This window comes from Acomys russatus, chromosome 14, assembly GCF_903995435.1.
Source record: "Acomys russatus chromosome 14, mAcoRus1.1, whole genome shotgun sequence".
NCBI classification, from domain to species: Eukaryota; Metazoa; Chordata; class Mammalia; order Rodentia; family Muridae; genus Acomys; species Acomys russatus.
Genome location: NC_067150.1, coordinates 54,044,181 through 54,062,786, shown reverse-complemented (window position 1 = coordinate 54,062,786; position 18,606 = coordinate 54,044,181). Strand labels below are relative to the sequence as shown.

The window sequence follows — 18,606 nt, the reverse complement described above, 5'->3', positions numbered from 1 at the left end:
AATTTAAGCCAAGTCTGTGAGTACCGGCATATTGGTCACAGGGTAACAGGTTTTTCTTGAAGGTCTTCATATTAAAGTGGAATGTGAAAGAACCCCAGAAGCTCCATGGGGTGCCATGTGCAGCTAGCAGAGGACATTGTGCCACCCCAAAAAAGGAAGGAAGAAAAGTCAGTAACCCCAAAGTAGACAGTACAGTGCAGCCCTCATGTGGACCCATAGCAAATCTATTTGCTAACAGTTAAAACTCAAAAATAACCTTAGCTAGTTTGGTTCTCTGGCTCTGAGTATACTTCCTTTCTTAGCTTTGTTTATTTTTTCCTTCACCTTTTAGTGGCAAACACAACATAGGAAGCCTTTTTTTTTTTTTTTTTTTTTTTTTTTTCATGGTCTCACCTACTCTGGATAGTAGAATATGTAAATATATTAGAATTTCTTCAGGAGATAATTAAGGATCAAAGGAAGGAAAAAATGCTTCTCATACTTCAGAGTCAGCATATAAGACAGCAGTGTTCTTACAGTGGAAAGTAAGTGGCAGCTGTTGGCGAGCTTGCGTGCGCTTTAACAGCAGAGAGGAAGGGGCACGCCATTGCCAGGTCCCAGGCTGGCCTTTTATGTTACAGCTTCGTGTTCTCAGAGTTGGCGAAGCACCGTCTTTGTGTGTAGTAAACTTGTTTTCAAACCTTGCATCAGTAACAGAAGGACCGGTATTAATCCAGGTAGACGTCACGATGGCTGCGTCTTCAGTTGTATGATAACGTGAGTGGTTCACATGACAGTGTGGCATCTAAAAATAATATTTGTTTTATAGCGTCTTTCTGCTACTAAATTGTCGACTTGAATTTAGAAAAAAGTTGGTGTTGATATGTATATGTGTGTGTATATATGTATTTATAAACAAGTGCGTGTGCGTAACATCGTCTTCCCCTACGCATGTGTGTTCCACACAGAAATGGCTGTGTTAGAGTCACAAAACAATTCGCAATAAAACAAGGCATTTGTTGTCAGTTCAAACCAGAAATAGCTATGTTTTTAAATTCGTCTGGTGTTCTGGTGAGTACACAATCTTCAGTTTCTCGTTGCTGTATTAATTTAGGCTTATTTCAGGTAAGGTCATAATTTGTTTCTAAAGTGGGAATCACTAAAATTTTGGTTGTCTCTGTTAACATTGCAATATAAAATAATTTTATTATTTTAGCTATCTGAGCTTGCTTTGTTCTTGATTTTGTTTTGGGTTTTGTTGTTGGTTTTTAGTTACTGTTGTTAGTGGTTTTAGGATTCTGATCAGTGGGTTTTTGTGTCTGATGCTGAGTTACAAACTGTCAGCTGAAAACCCAGCCCTCTGCCTTCTTCAGCCCAGTTGTGGAGCGGGCACTCTCCTGTATCCTGCACTGTGTCAAGCTAAGGGAAGAGTGGGTAATAGAGAGAAATACATGTCCTGTGGCTTTCATCATCCATGGGAGAATGGACCATTTGGCTGTCTGTGTATGTTAGTTTGTTCCACTTTGTAAGGAGTTCATTTCTTCAGTTGTTGACTTCCTAAAATGTTGCATGTGGTCAAGTTCAGTCAGAGGCTTTCACAATCCTTTATAATTACTAGTCTTGCACTATTTTATCTCATACATTTAACAGAAGAAAGCGCATGGTCACTTTGCCCCTTTGTTTTGTCGTTTTTCCTTAGCCCACCCTCTCTCCCAAGCCCTGCCAACCTTGATAGGCTGCAGACAGATACTGTTCTCAGCTTCTTTCAGCAAGTTGCCAGAAGCCCCTTCTTAGTCTTTCTTACTAGCATGTACATGTGTGCTCTGTACAGTACTGTGTGCGTGCCCCGTGTACCTATGAGCACACAGCATCAGTCAAGTAGCTGTTCAACTGGCAGGGTGGAGGTGGCTTTTAATTTACTATGTGGGCACTACTGGACACAAGTTCTAAATATGAAACTTAACCATACATACTTGGTTGACCAATTCATTTTAAGTATTGCAGTTTTTCCATTGCTAATTTAGATGAAATACATTACTGACTTAGTCACGTTTTGAAAAATGTGGGGTTTTGGGGTTTTGGGGGGTTTTTGTTGTTGTTTTTTGTTTGGTTTGGTTTTTTGGTTTGTTTTATTTTTTCGCCAATTTTCCTTTGAGACAAGTGTGTGAAACTGAATGAAAACATACCCCAATTGTAAATGAGCAAGTGTAGAAAGAACCTAGTTTTTAAAGCAATTTCAATTTTAAATACATAAAACTTCCAGAACCTTCAGGACTTTTAAAAGCACATTCAGATTTATATTGGTAAGAACTTTGTTTTGTGGATACATGTTGAATTTGGTTTGTTTTCGGTTTTGTTTTTGTTTGTTTGTTTTTTAATTAAACACAAAGTACAGATTTCAGAGAGGGAGGAAGACTAGCTGGTGGTCCCAGGGTGTGCTGCTGTTGTCTTATTAACAAAGGGGAAGATGTATATAAATAGATAAACGTTACCATAAATTCCATGAACTTAAATCTGTGATTCATTGCCTTAAAACTTTCTCTTAGAATTTCCATACCGCATGCCAAACCAGTAAAATGGCTTTTAAAAATGTATAATAGACCAATGTCAGTTTGTATAAAAGTACCAAGTGAAAATATTTATTACATGCATTGGAGAAAAGTTGTTTCCCTATTGAATGTTACCTGTTTATGTAGAGCTCTTTAGATGTAATAAAGGAAAAGCCTTCAGTTAATTTGTGTTCTGTAAAATACTACTACTGGGTATAAGGGAACACTCCCCATGAGAAAAGTACTGGTGCCACATGTTTCCAGGGCCCTTGTCATCCAACAATTTCAAAGCATGACAAGTAACTGCTACTTTGCTTTGAGATCTTTCCTTATTGGTCTATATAGCTCACCTTAATTTTTAAAGGTACTTGTTGTCTGTCTGCTGTGCAAACACCTCCCTTTATGGTGAGCAACAGGTGCTAGGTCAACTTGTTGGAATTTGAGGATCGCATAGAGGGGACCCTGAGGCAGCAGAGCCTTTCCTGGTGTAGCTGTTTGAGCTCAGCTTGCCACCCATGACTAGGGCAGTGGGTGGGAAAGAGCAGCCCAGGCTATGCAGATTACCTCCTAGGTGCGTGCGCTTTTCAAGCTGTACTGGAGATTCCACTTAGCCAAATAAGATACATATAATGTGCCCTAAAACTACACTGGGGGCTGGACATGTTTGTGCGCACCTTTAATCCCAGCATTTGGGAGACAGAGTCAGGCAGATCTCTGTGGGTCCAAGGCCAGCCTGGTGGTCTATAGAGTGAATTCCAGGACAGCCATGGCTACCCAGAGAAAAATCCCTGTCTCAAAAAAGCCAAGAAAACCCAAAAACAAACAGATCCTACGCTGGAAGGCTTAGGGTATTTGGCAGAGCACTTGTATGGCATGCACTGGACTTAGTCCCCGGCATCAAATAAAAGGCATAGTACACACCTGTAATCTCAGCACTCAGGTGGAGGAGGCAGGAGGATCAGAAGTTCAAGGGCATCCTCACAAATTTGAGGTAAATTTGGAATACACGAGATCCTGTCTTTAAATAAAAAATAAAAAAGAGCCGGGCGTGGTGGCGCACGACTTTAATCCCAGCACTTGGGAGGCAGAGGCAGGTGGATGGCTGTGAATTCGAGGCCAACATGGTCTACAAAGTGAGTCTAGGACAGCCAAAGCTACACAGAGACACCTTGTCTCGAAAAACAAAAAACAAACAAACAGAATAGTCACTGACATCAGAACACTTTAAGAAAGTGCCTCTCCTGTAGGGGCCGAGACTTCCTCACCCTATCCCACTCTCCCATGTGCAGTGTCCACATGAAACACCTGTCAGGTCTCTGGTATTCTAAACTGGTAAGCAAATGTGATTCTAAAGCCATGGCTATTGGTATTGGACTCTGGAACCCAGTAGGGAAATGCAGCCTTCTCTCTGGAGGGCTGGCCTCCCTGAAGGACTTGCCCTGAGAGTCATGACGATCTTACTGATGTTACCCACACTTTCTCTGGCTTCTTTCAGGTTCCCTAGAACAGCCCAGAAATGCTGCGTTTTTCTCTTTGTGTTTCCCAGACTCTTGCTTTGTGTCTCATGCTGGCCTCAAATGAAAAAAAAAAAAAAAAAAAAAAAAAGTCCTCTTTGAAGAAATATGCCTCTGTTTTGTTTTGTCTTGTTTTGGTTTTGGTTTTTGGTATTAAAGAAATGTGCCAGGTTGCTTATAATAAAGCTACTCAGGGAACACATGGTATCTCTCCCAGGAAAATGAGGCCCTCCCTCCCTCCCTCCCCCCCTCAGGTTTTCTGTTGGTCTGAGCGATTCAGCATATGTGAGGTAGGTGAATCAAGATTGCCCTGTTTGGTCCCCTGGAATGTTTCCAGAGCCTAGCCCTTAGGAAAAGATGTGGCTGGTCTACCTTCCCAAGAGATGCCTGTGCCTTGATGTCTTCTTGCTTTTACTTAAGGAACAGAGCCACAGCCAGTCCTGAAACAAATGAAGGTCTTTGTGATCAGAGCTCTGCACCCTACCTCTGCTGTACCCCTGGGTCTCCCAGCTGGGGCACTGGTTCCAACTGTCGATTTCAGGGCCTGTCAGATTCTGGCCATGACATGGTACATTCCCTTCTTCTGTTAGTCCCAAGAGAGTGGCTTAAAGTCTTGATTACCCCAGGTCACTTGAGAAGACCATCCTAGTTCCTGGAACCTAACAATAGACAGGGCACAGACTCAGCAAACCCTGCCAGGAGCATCAGAGAGGCCTGCTTTATTCTGCAAAGCTGCTAAGGTGGTGTGTGGTCCCACCTCCCGCTTCCTTTGGTGTGGGATATAAAGTTGGGTCACTTCCCACCACTCAGTGGATCCTCCGCTCACTCTAATGTGTGTTTTCACCCTATACTTGTTTATGAAAAAGCGTCCTGCTCTTGGTCTGGCTGGTGAGATGGATTATAGAGCTATAAGAAATAGATGTGCATCTGTGTGTGCGCATGCAGTGTGTGCTTCTTGTCCTGTGTGTGTGTGTGTGTGCACGCTCACTGCTTGTTGCTCGTATGTGTGTGTGCATGCACTCTGTGCTTATTGCTGGTTCCCAGCCAACCCTGGTTTTATCTTGGAAATGTCGAAGGTTGTTCTTGTACCCAAAAGCAGACTGGCCTTCTGGCAGACTGCTCTTTTGGAGAAACACCAGTACCATGGAAACACCAGTGCTCTCTCAGAGTTGTCAGCCATTTATTTTCAAGACAAGATCTTCATCCTTATAAGGCTCAAAGGCTTAGAGAAGTACAGTAGTCTCCCCAAATCATAGGCACTCCCGTGCTACAAAGAACAAGACTAATGTTAGTACTAAAATCAATACAGACCTTGTATTACAGGCATGTGATACCATGGCTGCATCATTTATTGCTGCTTATCTCCTGTACTTGTTATGCCATTTGGTCTTATTGCAGTGTTTGCCATTTTTAGACTTCCCTTAAAAATAAATCAGTCTAGGTTTTCAGGCCCATGAGCCTCCAATACTCTTGATCTCAGCTCCCTCAGTAGTCTTGCACAGGAAGGGTGATCCTCTGGATAAATGTGTCATATTTCACTTGGCCGTTTGGTTCGATGCCTGCTTCCTTGAAAAGATCATCCACTGCAATAAATCACATTAATGTTTCAATTTTTATATTACTGGAGGTTAGGGGTCCCCAGAAGTCGTCTCTGAGAATCTGATTGACTGTTTCCAAGTTACCCTTCTAATAACTTGCTTCCAAGACCCCAGAACGTGGGGCTGGAGAGACCACTCAATGGTTAAGAGCACTGTCTGCTCTTCCAGAGGTCCTGAGTTCAATTCCTGGCAACCACATGGTGGCTCACACCCATCTACAATGTGAGCTGATAGCTACTTCTGCTATGCAGGTGTACATGCAGATAGAGCACACATATACATAAAATGTAAAAATTTTGAGCAGGGGAGTGGGGGGTAGAGACCCCAGAACTTCCCTGCTTTCCACAGGGCCCAGGATACGAGGAGAGTACACTGGTTGGGATTCAGTAACTGAGGTTGCCTTGTACTTGAGCTTAATTTTTGAAAGCATCTGTTTATTGAGGGAGGGGTTTGTGCATGCCACATGTGTGGAGGTCAAAGGACAGCTTGTGGAAGTTAGCCCTCTCCTACCATGTGGGTTCTAGAGATCAAACTCAGGTTACCAAGCTTGGCAGCCAGCACTGAGCCCTGAGTTTTCTTTTTAAAAAAAACACTTGACTTCTGTGTCTGTCTCTCAAGAAACCTTTAGCCTGGATGTTTTACCTGTACAGCCCACCCTTGTAACCTCCCAGTCACATGGGCATCACCCACAGCTCCAGACACAGTCACACTGGCCCTGCCCCTCTCCACAGAAGCTCACCTCTTCCCTCGCTGCCCACCTGCCCACAAATGCTGAGTGACAAATGGTCTGTTAGTAGAGCCTCACTGCAAAAAGGGTGGGATGACAACAGCACTTGGCTAGCATGCACCTGGGGGTTGGATCCCTAGCACTAATTTGAAATAAACACAACTGCATCTAAAGTTCAAAGCACCAAACTACATTGCTCAGGGGCTGGAAAGATGGCTCAGCAGTTAGGAACACCTATGCTCTTGAGAGAACCCTAGTTGAGTCCCAGTGGATGTGTAGGTGGTTCACAAATGCCTGTCCCAGTGCATCTGATGCCCATCTTCTTCCCTCAGCGTGGGTACATATGTGGCATATACTTGTATATACATGAAACCTTTTTTTCTACCAGTTGTTTGTTTTGGGAAAGTAGCACTACCTAAAACATACTGTGTAAACAGACTGGCAACCTGGAACAGAGATCAGCCTGCCTCTGCCTCTGCCTCCCATGTGTTTGGATTAAGGCTTGTGCCGCTACACCTACCAAATAAAACCTTTTTGAAAGCAGAGTTGCTTTTTCAAGGACACTAATTAGCCAGGTATGGTCATGTGTACATCTTTAATCCCTAAATTCTAGAGTCAGAGACAAGTGGATCTCTGAATTTGAGGCTAGCCTGGGCTATATTGTGGAATCCTGGCAGGCAGGCAGGCTGTAGTTTTCTCTTTTTAAATCCGTAGGTGCTCTGAGCATGAGAAGACAGGTACATCTTATTTCATGGAAAAGCTGCTAGCCTCTGGCCAGTTGGTTGGTTGCCAGGCACAGAGGTCAGGCCAAGTATCAGCGCCAGCATCACTGACAGATCAGAAGAGGGCAGCACACCACAGCCTGATGACAGCTGGGCTGGGTGCTGTGTGTGCCAAGGATACTTCCAAACATTTCTTCTGAATCCCCTTATGCTCCACTGCAGCCAGGAGGGAAAACTCTGCATCAGCTCCTTCCCAGTGTCCTTTGCTGGTTAACATCTGAGGGAAGTCTAGAGGCCTAACTGTCACTGCACACTGAGATTGTTAGTTACCTCAGAAAAGATACCACTATCCTTGCCATGGAGTCCAAGGCAAAGGCAGGCCCAGTTTTCCCCCTTCACAATAAAAAACAGTTGCAGTAGAGCTGGGCGCGTGCCTTTAATCCCAGCACTAGGGAGGCAGAGGCAGAAGCAGGCGGATCATTGTGAGTTCGAGGCCAGCCTGGTCTACAAAGTTAGCCTAGGACAGCCGAGGCTACACAGAGAAACCCTGTCTCAAAAAACCTCAAAGACAAGAAAACAAACACAGTTGCAGCAAATGCTGCCAGCTGAGAGATATTGAAGATGAATCTGCCTGCCAGGCCCCATTTTTAAAGGCTTTGCTCAGTACCTTCATGAATACAGATAAAATCTGAGCAAGCAGGCCAGGCATGGGGGTGTATTCCTTTAATCCCAGCACTTGGGAGGCAGAGGCAGGTGGATCTCTGAATTCAAGGCCAGCCTGGTCTACAGAGCAAGTCCAGAACAGCCAGCTACACATAGAAATCCTATCTTGACACCCTGCCCACTCCACCCCCCAAAATCTGAGCAGGTTGGTCCATTAGACTGCTAGCTCTTGGAGGACCCCAGAAATACCTGTTGCAACCTCATTTACAGCAAGAGGAAGAAACACATCCCAGGGTCCCTGAAGGAAGGGCCTGGATTCAAATTACAACCTGAAACCTCTACACTGTTCGTTGTAATCCAACCAAAAGTTAATAATCAGTGGATATTGGGACCTTTTCAACCCGTTGTCCCTAAGCTGAGCCCTCCAGCAGAACCCAGGCAGGCTAGCCAGCTAACCTGAAAACCTTGCCTTTGGAGATCAGTAATGCTAACTTAGGGTCAGGCTGTGGCCCACAGTTGTGTCTAGCAGGCTAGAAAGAAAGAAAATGGCCCAGGCCCTCATCCTGCTCCAAAGCAAGAAATGTGGCAAGCAAAACCTCCTAGCCCTGCTGGGAGCCACATCAGCATGGCCTCTCGATTTGGAAACATCAATGGCTGTATCAGAAGCAGCTGTGTTGAGAGGATGGCCCTGGAAATGAGGGGCTCCTGGACCCTGCATGCAGCCTCCGCTTTGCTCAAAAGCTACTTAGTTTGCCCCTTCTATCAGTTGGGCACCTGTGTTGCCAGTGTGTCCTATGCCATAGCTTTGAGTGTGTGTGGCTTGCGTACGCATGTGTATTGCCTGTTCATTTGTGTGGAGGCACATGTGTGCAGGTGCACCCGTACCTATATGTGGAAGCCGGAGGTTGACATCTGCTGTCTTGTTCTGTGGCTCTCTGTTTTCATTTGAGATAAGGTCTCTCTGAACCTGGAGCAGTTCAGACTAGTGTGGCTAGCCAGCTACATCCTGTCTCTGCCTCCTGGGTGAGAGCTGGCTTTACAGGCAGCCACACACACCTGTCCGGCTTTTCTTTTCTTTCTTTTTTTTTTTTTTAACATAGGTTCCCAGGATCCAAACTCAGGTCCTCATGCTAGAGGGCCAACTTTACCCAGGAGCCATCTCTCTAGCCCATGTCATGGCCTTTTGACATGGGGACACAGTATTATCGCCTACAAAGTTGATGTTTGACAACCACACAATAATGTTCTAAAAACAAAATAAAATTTACAGCGTTGAAAGTAAGCTCAGGATTTTGTCTTGGGCTGCATTCCTAGCCATCATGAGCCACATTAGGACCCGTGGGGAGATGGCTCAGGTTAAGAGCGCTGTCTGCTCTTCCAGAGGTCTTGAGTTCAATTTCCAGCAACCACTTGGTGGCTCACAGCCATCTATAATGAGATCTGATACCTCTTCTGGCATGCAGATCTACATGAAGACAGAGCACTCATATACATAAATAAATAAATCTTTAAAAAACTAAAATAAAGAGCCAGGTGTGGTGGCTCGCGCCTTTAATCCCAGCACTCAGGAGAAAGAGGCAGGCAGATCACTGAGTTCGAGGCCAGCCTGGTCTACAAAGTAAGTGCAGGACAGCCAAGGAAATCCTGTCTCAAAAAACCAATAAATAAATAAATAAAATAAAAAAGGCCCCAGGGCTTTGACAAAGCAAGCAGATGCCCCAGATGCTCACATGAAAACAGCCTTCACTGTTTGTAGGACTCCATCTGGGCTGACCCTCTACCCTCGCCCACTTCTGCCTCTCTCCTCTGGTTCTGCGTTGAACCCCAGTCCAGCATTCGGCCAGCCTGACTTGTGCTCACAAGCTTCTGGGTCATTCATCAATTGGCCATCTGCACAGCTGTGGGTGGGCTACACAACACTGCCCTCCCCATAATCCCCTAGCCCTCCCCAGATGGCTCAGAGCCCATCAGGCTCTTACCTTCCTTGTGAGTGAGCCTCTCTCCCAGTTTCATGAGTTTCGACCGCAGCTCAGATGCCATGATGTAACCTTTTTTCTCTTTGTCTGCCATCAGCATGGCCAGAAGGATTTCCTTCTTCGGGTCCTCTTGTTTGATTTGCGTGTGCATGATGGTCAGGAAGGTGGAGAAATCCAGCTCTCCGTGCTTGTCTAGGAAACCCCACACAGCACAGTGAGCTGCAGGGAACGGCTCTCAGAGGAGCCAGCTCCAGGGCTGCCTAGTTCTCAAGGCAGTGGTCATAGTAAGGGGGATGAAGCTCCTCCTGATCCCACCATAGCCCATTCACAGGATGGAAAGGTTCCCAGCAGTCCTTGGTAATAATCACATGCAATACCGACTTGACAAGACTCTAGAATCTTGGTAAAAGGCCTGTGGGGCATACCTGTGGGAAGCATCCTGATTTTGTTAACTGATGTGAAAGACACATCCATTGTGGGTGGCACCATTCCCTAGGCTAGAGGATCCCCAATTATATCAGAGTGGAGAAGTGGGCTGAGCCCTAGCATTCACCTAACATGCATGCATGCCTCCTTCTGACTGTGTGATCAGGTGCTTCAAGCCATGATGGACTTTACCTTGACATGTAAACTAAAATAAAACCTTCTGTCCTTAAGTCGCATTGGTTATGGTATTTTATCATAACAACAGGAAAAAAACCACAACTAAGACACCATGGTTTTTAATCCTGTCCTCAGTCTTGCTTGCTAAGGAGACAGAAATCCAGCGTATTGATCATGGCACAGGACCAGACAGAGCCTCCTCCTCTGCTCTGCCCCTACCATGTTTCCAAAGTGTAGGGAACCTGGTCCATTCCCTCAGCAGCCACCTGATCCATCAAAGATGCAGGAGTCTTTTAAGCCCTGGTCTCTACCTCCCGACTCCATCTACCTTCCCATGGCCTTCAGTCTCCACCTTCCTTGAGCCAACCTGCCGCAACAAATAGGATGCCCCCTGACTACTCTTCCGGCCCTTCAGATCGTGCAATGGAGAGCTCAGGTTTCAGCTTGCTGGGCTCTGGCCAAGGGTTCAGCCTGTAGCAGAAGATGCTCCCATGCCCTCCAGTGACCCCAGCAGATCATGAGAACCCATGTGAGAGAGGAGAACACTGAGGTCCAGATGCTGAGGGGTGGACTCAGGCTCCAGGTCAAATGCTTTTTCTAAGCAACCTTTGTCTCTGGGCTAGTCCCTCCTTCCTGAGTGTCTAGTTCCCAGTGTAGACACCTGGTGTCAGACACCAGTCCCTGAGTTTTTAATTCCAAAAAATAAAGAAACAACATTTGGTTTTGATTATAAAGGTCCCATATGTTCTGGTCAGAAAGGAAAGAAAACCACCCTTAATGACAGCAGCAGAGAGCTGCTTGGCAATGCTCGGGTGGGTTTCCTGTCAGTTTGGCAGCCTTGTTACAGTTATTAGATCAGTCTATGACCTCAGAAGAACTGAGTTCTGATCTTAAGTCCACCATTGGCTGCCGAGCCCAGGCACCTTCTTGCCTCTTGGGTGCCTGCCATCTTTATTTAGGAAGTGGTTGGATAGGGCCCACACGAGTGAGCTGTTTTTACCAAGGACATGCAAACAGCCCTGCAAAAGGCTGTTTCTCCATGAATATAGGAGCTGCGGGTGATGGCACACATCTGTAAGCCTAGCATTCAGAAGGTGAAGATAGAAGGGTCAGGAACTCAGTATCACCCTGGGCTAGCACAGGGTGAGTTCAAGACCAGCCTGGGCTACATGAGACTCTATCTCAAAATAAAAACAGAGAAAGACAAAACAAAGCAAAAACATCAGGACCACTTGTAATGTGCTTTCCCAGGGGGTGTGACATATTGAGTGTGGCATCAGACCAGGGTCCCTGTAGGATGAAACACAGCACCCCTGGCTAGCTATCTCTATGGTTTGGTCCCATTACCACCAGCACCTCAGACTTCTGAGCTTTCTCCACCTCTACCACCACCACCTGCTTCTCCCAGCTAGACCCTTCATAAGCCCGCCCGGACTGCCCACTCACCTATCCCATGAGTCCGCAGGTGGCCCTGTACTTCCCCTGGCGTTGGGCTGGCCCCCAGGCACCTCATGGACACCAGAAGATCCGTGGCTTTAATCTTCCCTCTTTGCTGCTTGTCATGCAGGGAGAAGCATTCTTTGCACTCTGCACACAATTGCGGGAGGGAGTCAGTAGCAGGTGGTCACTCCACCACCCCTGCCCTTCTTCTCTTTCATCCCTTTCTCCTCTGCCCCTCCCCCACCCATGTTGGTGATGAACTGAGACCTTGCACGTGTAGGCGCCCTAACACTGAGCTCCCCGACTCCCTGTCCTCTTTCCCTTCTTATGCCCCACCTGATATCCGGAAACCCATAGAAACAAGAGTGTGATGGCATGTGCCTACAATCCCGGTATTTGGGAGGTGAAGGCAGGGGCATCAGGAGCCCAAGATTATCCTCCACGATGCAGCAGTTAGAGGTTAGCCTAGGCTGTGTGAGACGCCACCGGCTCAAAAACCAATAGGTAAAGGTGTTTGCTGCCAAGTCTGATGACCTGAATTTGATGCCCAGAACCCATGTGGTATAAGGAAAATCAACTCCTCCAAGTTGTCTTCTGACATCTACAGTACATGTGCACACACACAGAGGCAGGCAGGCATGCACAATTCGTAAATATTGTGATGCAAATATAAAACTACCGAGTTAAACCGAATTCAGAGAAAGTTGAGTTAATTGTTGAAGATGTGCTTTTGTGTGTATGACTCTGAGTGGATGCCACATGTGTGGAGGTGCCAGAGACGCCAGAAGGTTGGCTGTCCCTGCGCTACAGTTACAGGTGGGGTAAGCCTCCCTACATGGGTACAGAGAACCTGACCCAGGTCCTCTGAAAGGGAAGCACGTGCTCTTAACCACAGAGCCATCCCTCCAGCCTCCTCCGCCGAATTAGCTTTTAGTATAAACACATACCAACCATATATCAAAATTTCCACAGGCTATACTAGACTGAAAAAGAATGTTTATCTGAAATCCAAATTTCATGGGGTATCCTGTAGCTCGTCTAGCCAGAGCGTCCCCTCCTTTCATTCTCTGTTTGTTTTTTTGTTTTTTTCCTTTTTGGGTTGTTTTTGTTTTTATTTTCCAAGGCAGGGTCTCTCTGTGTAGCCCTGGCTGTCGTCCTGGAGCACTCTGTAGACCAGGCTGGCCTCGAACTCACATCAATCCGCCTGCCTCTGCCATGAGCACTGGGATTAAAGGTGTGCGCCACCACGCCTGGCCATTCTCTGCTCTTTAAGATGCTTACTCAAAATCTGTCTTTCAGGACTGAAGGGCAAGTGAGCCATGGGACCAGGGGAACCAGCCAAGAGCAAGAGTGAAAATCTCCTCTTGAGGCAGGCAGGAGTAAGGACCACTCCCTCCCTGTTCTGGGCCTGCATGCCCCAGTGCACTTAGCCTTGGGACCTCCTCCCCCCGCTCCCCCCATTCTCAGAGGTAGTCATGTACCCTGGTGACCAGGTTTCACGTTAAAACGTACTATTTCGCGCTGGGTGTGGTGGCGCATGCCTTTAATTCCAGCAGTTGGGAGGCAGAGGCAGAAGCAGAGGCAGAGGCAGGCGGATTGATGTGAGTTAGAGGCCAGCCTGGTCTACAAAGTGAGTCCAGGACAGCCAGGGATACACAGAGAAACCCTGTCTCAAAAAAAAAAAAAAAAAACCAAAAAACAAAACAACAACAACGAAAACCTTCCTATTTCCTTATAAGGACTTGTTTAGTTTGCACCTGGAATTCCTCTCCATGCAAATGAAGCCTTGCCAGCACCTCAGCCCTAGCCAATGATGTACACTCACCCAGAAAAACCCCTGCCACTTCCCCAAGGTTTATATATCCTTTATGCCCCCAATAAAGGAGAGCCATTTCACTGAAAACTGTCTTGGAGCAGGCTCCCCACCCTCACCCCAACCCCTGTACTCACTGCCAGACTGAGATCCTACTTAACCCATCCACCCGGCAAAGCTTCATTCCTTCCTTCAAGTCCAGTATCTGCACCACAGGAAGAAGTGCAGGAGGGCCTGGAAGGGCTGCCAGACTCCCAGACTCCCAGGGACACTTGCAAAATTGATGCAATTGTCCTGCCTCTGTCTGTAGAACCCCTCCGGGAGCAAGTGGTGGACAGTGGCTCTCTGATGCTCTCCTAGGTAGGGGTGATTATTGTGATGGCTCTATGGGATAGTTCAGATCACTTATCCAGCCCCAGGCCCTGGTTCCGGAGGTCTCAAGTTGTCCTCTGGCAGGACCTGGTCCCTACATGGAACTGCTGGGAAGTGTGCCCAGGGCCTCACAACCACAGCCCTCCCTCCCTGCAGTCCTCCCTCCTCTGCGTAGGAGCCTCCGCCTGCTGCTGCAGTTCCACAGCTGGTGGCGCTGTCCCTGCTCTTCCTGCAGCCACTGGTGGGGCGCGGCGGGGGGGGGGGGGGGGGGGGGTAGGGAGGAGGGGAGGGGAGAGGCGAGCCTCCAAGGAGCTTGGGAAAGATCCCAGATCTGCAGATGGAGATTTCGTGGGCTGAGCTGCCCTAATGCCCTAATCCCTTCCATGAGAGGGGCCCAGGATCTGCGGCTGCCCAGACAGGCACACCGCATTCCTTCATGCTGGTAACTGCGTCTAGAGCAAGGTGCAACAACAAAATGGTGTGTGTTTTCTCTCCCAGCCTCAACGGAGCCACCTTTTCTTTTTTTCTTTTCCTAAACATTTTATTTATTTATTTTTATTTTATTTTATTTTGTGTTTTGTTTTGCTTGTTTTTTTCGAGACAGGGTTTCTCTATGTAGCCTTGGCTGTCCTGGACTCACTTTGTAGACCAGGCTGGCCTCGAACTCACAGCGATCCACCTGCCTCTGCCTCCCGAGTGCTGGGATTAAAGGCACGTGCCACCACCACCCAGCCTTCCTAAACCTTTTAATACATTTTATCTCTGTAGTGTGTATATGTGTGGGGGTCAGGGGATATCTAGTAAGGGCGTTGGTTCTCATCTTTCCACCACATGGAGGCAGAGGGAATGCGTCTCAGATTATCAGGTTTAGTGCAAGTACCTTTACCCAATGTCAGGCTTAGCGTCAGTGCCTTTACCCGCTGAACCATCTCTCCAGACTCCATCCATTTCTTCAAACCCAAGGATCCAGACTCCCTGCAGCTGGAGTTACAGGTGGTTGGTGTTGAGCCACCCAGTGTAGATGCTAGGAACCTGTCTCAGGTGCTCTGAGCCACTGAGCCATCTCTCCAGCCCCTTCACCCCTCCACCCTGCCACCACCACCTCTCTTCTAGACCAAGCTCTGGTCCTTGACAACTCTGGCATACCCAGCCTGGGTAACTGGAAGCCACTTCTGGAGCCTGCTGCGGGACGCTGTCCTGCATCACAGGCCTTTGTGGGTCCTTGATACCTGCGGTCTTTTCTGACTGTTAGAACAAGATAACAAGATACCTGGAATAGCAGGGAGCCCCCGAGGACCTTGCTCCTTCAGTCCCCTGCACACACAGCCCCCAGCCCGCACGTCTTCGTCCTCTTAAGATAGTCCACCCGTCTTTCACTACTTTCCTTCCTGCCTTTCACTCTCTTCTACTGTAATCCCAAGAATGGGGGAGGGCAGATAGCTCCCAGATCACTGTGGATGTTTAACATCTGGGATAGGGCTGGCCCAGGAAAAGGACTCTCTGCTGAAATAAAGAATAAGTGAGGTGAGCTGGGTGTGGTGGCGCACGCCTGTAATCCCAGCACTCAGGAGACAGGCAGGCAGGCGGATCTCTATGAGTTCGAGGCCAGCCTCGTCTACAAAGCAAGTCCAGCCTAAGGCTTCACAGAGAAACCCATCTCGAAAAACCAAAACACAAAAACCAAACCAACCAAACAAGAAAGAATAAGTGAGGTAAATGCATCAAATTAAGAATCCCTTGCCGGGTGTGGTGGCACATGCCTTTAATCCCAGCACTCGGGAGGCAGAGGCAGGCAGATCGCTGTGAGTTCAAGGACAGCCTGAGCTACAAAGGAAGTCCAGGACAGCTAAAGCTACACAGAGAAACTCTGTCTAGACAGGTAAGTAAGTAAGTAAGTAAATCAATAAATAAATCAATAAATAAAATGGTTTCACAGCTGTGCCAACACATTAATACATGTTTAGCATGCACCTTACAGGTATTAAGGATGTACAGTGCACAGCTCACACACAATAAAATATGCAATGTTCTCCATTATAAATTCCATCTACACAACTGACCATTACAAGTGAATGTTGCCCATTCTTGTATTCATAGTTAACCCACAGCTTTGACTCAACAAAAGAATGACCTCTTTTCCCAGTGACTTGAGATTGTGTTGTCATTAAAGTGACTCTTTGATAAACTGTTTCTCACCATGGTATAAATTATATTCACTACACTGAAACCTCTTCCTCTTGCTTTCTTGCATCTCATGAAGCCTGGGCTAGCCTTGAACTTCTGATCCTTTGTCTCCCTGAGTGCTGGGACTACAGGGGCACACCATCGTATCCAGTTAATGTGGGGTAAAGGGTTGACCCCAGGGCCATGTACATGCTAAGCAAGTTCTCTGCCAACTGAGCCACATCCTCAGCCCCCAAACTAAAACTTCTTTCAAGTCTTCAGTGCTGCCAGTACAGCAAGGCTGTCTTAGCTTTCCATGCACACTGGACACAGTTTACACCTTCCCTGTTAAATAACATCAGCTTATAAAATTCCTAGATGTATCCTTCCCATGCCCAATGTCCAACATGTGAGGGATGTCCTCTCCTCTGTCCCTTGCTCACAGCAGACCCATAAGGTGACATCACTGTCCTTCCTTTTTAGATGAGGGAACAGAGGCTCACGGATGAATTGCCAGGCAGCCTTCAAAGCCCTGTTCCTCTCTGATTCCCAACCCAGGCTTCCAATTCCTAAACATCAATGGCCATCTTCTTGGTGTTAGACACTGGGATACAAGGAGAATTTGGCACCCTTCCTTTCTAGTAGTTTCAAAGGCCATGGAAGAGATGGGCAGTGAGTCTGTTGTCGGGGCATGGTAGGGGGGCCGCTGTGGCTGACAGGTAGCTTCTAGCTTAGGTCCCCTTTCAAGGACTGTTTTCCATTGTGTGCGCGTGCACGAATACAGACGCCCAAGGAGGCCGGAGGTGTGGGATGCCGTGGGAGCCAGAGTTACAGGTGCTTGTGAGCAGGCCTTATATACGTGCTGGGAACCAAACTTGGCTCCTCTGCAAAAGCAGTTCAGATTCTGACATACTGAGTCATCTTGCCAGCCCATAACTGTGAGCGAGGCTCTGTGCTCTAAAGCTCTGTCCCCTCTGGTCTTGTCCGTGGTTTGGGGGATAGGCAGTTAAGGATTCTGGGAGAAGGTACTTACTTGGCTATACGCACACATCCCTGCCACCTCCTCTTCTACACCCAGCCCTGGTCATTTGCATCTCTGGGACCGATCCTTGCCAGGATAACCAGAGCCAGCCCTTTGGCCTTCCGGGCACTGTCGTACACCGGAGCTCCATGGCCCTGTGTACCTGTGGTTCTGTCACACTGACAAGGTGTCATTTCAGCAGCAATGAGAAGTGAGCTACCGGGGCTGTTTCCATCCTCTGTCAGGGCAGGTTTAGGGGCACAGACTCTCGGAAAGATGGTTGTCTCCTCAAGGCCCTGGGCCTCTCTGCCAGGGACTCAGCCACCAGACACCTGACCAAGTCTCGGCCAAGTTCGCTGTAACTCAGTTCTGCCTTTCTGGTCTTGGGGAAACAGAACTGTGCTCTGCAGGAAGCCTAAGAGCAAAGTGCCCACACTGAACTAGGCAGGGGGTGCCAGGCGAGCCCTTAGTTTTACAGAGGCCAAGACCCATAAAAGAAATATCCTGTCCAAGGATATTAGCTCTGGGTTCTGTTCCCCACGGCACTGACTGCAAAGCCCCGCCGCCTTGTCTGTGGCTCCTTTACTGCGCTGATAGCTTCCTCCCCAGACCCACTTTCAGGCTCTCTGGAGCACTAGCAAGCTCTCTTTTATGACCCACCTTGAAAATCACGCTGACATATAACAAGCCCTAGAAAGTCAGTAAGCCCATCTCAGGGCCACCCCCAAACAGGTCACCAGCTGCCCCACAGCACCTGGCTCCGAGCCTGTGGGTGGGCCAGTTCTCCCCTCTTCAGGCCTTCCTTCCTCCCAACAAAACCCAGCAAAGCAAATTGCCTAATGAGACACACATTTTGTGGGAAGTTTCTAATTAAAGAACAAACCCAACCTACCATTAATTTGGTCCTGGGAAAGGAACTTGGCCTGCGGGAGAGAAAACAAAAACAAGTCAGGAGGGGCCAGGGACCTTCAGCAGGGGTCCTTCCCACCTACCCCCGGAACAGCCCCTCACTCACCATCTTCAGGCACCCCTTGCTCCTGGGAGGGTGTTTGGTTCTCTCTCCTCTGCCTTGGAGTCGAAAGTCCACCAGGCTGGGTGGAGGCCTGGTAATAAATCCTCTGCTGCCATGGAGACTGGGCCCAATGCCATGAGTGTCAGGTTCCAGCTATCTCTCAATAGTGGATGCCCCCACCATCCAGAGAAGGTTGACTGTGAGGAAACCATTACAGACTCTCCCGGAGGCCCCTGCCCTTGGAGCCTGGGGCTCTGCAGCAACAGGACAAATGCCCAAATCCCTTCCTAGGAGCCTAGATTCTAAAAAGAGGGCCCTGGGTGGGGCTGACTCTGTGTCCTGGTCTGAGCCTGTCTTGGGACCCTTTTCTCTCTCCTGAGGCTAAGCTGGTCTCTTTGCTGGAGCCGGACACCACCCACGCTGTCTCTTCAGAAGAAGCTATCCACGGGCCTTA

The 18,606-nt window shown here is 47.8% G+C and overlaps 1 protein-coding gene across 1 annotated transcript; it reads right to left on the bottom strand.

Moving 5' to 3' along the window:
- Positions 1-5,313: 5,313 nt before the first annotated feature.
- Calml4 (calmodulin like 4) lies at positions 5,314-18,287 on the bottom strand. Its single transcript, XM_051156627.1, has 5 exons — positions 18,156-18,287; positions 18,033-18,063; positions 11,778-11,918; positions 9,732-9,920; positions 5,314-5,625 (listed from the first exon to the last, which is right to left on the bottom strand). Exons 1-5 carry the CDS (start codon positions 18,156-18,158, stop codon positions 5,528-5,530), a joined length of 462 nt encoding a protein of 153 aa, XP_051012584.1. The 5' UTR covers positions 18,159-18,287; the 3' UTR covers positions 5,314-5,527.
- Between the last annotated feature and the right edge of the window lie 319 nt (positions 18,288-18,606).

Bases quoted from the DNA above. Each gene is read 5' to 3' on its own strand.
- Calml4 (XM_051156627.1), bottom strand. The intron at 11,919-18,032 runs GTAGGTTGGGTT...AATTGTGTGCAG, and splicing joins TTCCCAGGACCAAATTAATG to AGTGCAAAGAATGCTTCTCC. The intron at 9,921-11,777 runs GTGAGTGGGCAG...GGGGTTTCCTAG, and splicing joins CCTGCGGACTCATGGGATAG to ACAAGCACGGAGAGCTGGAT.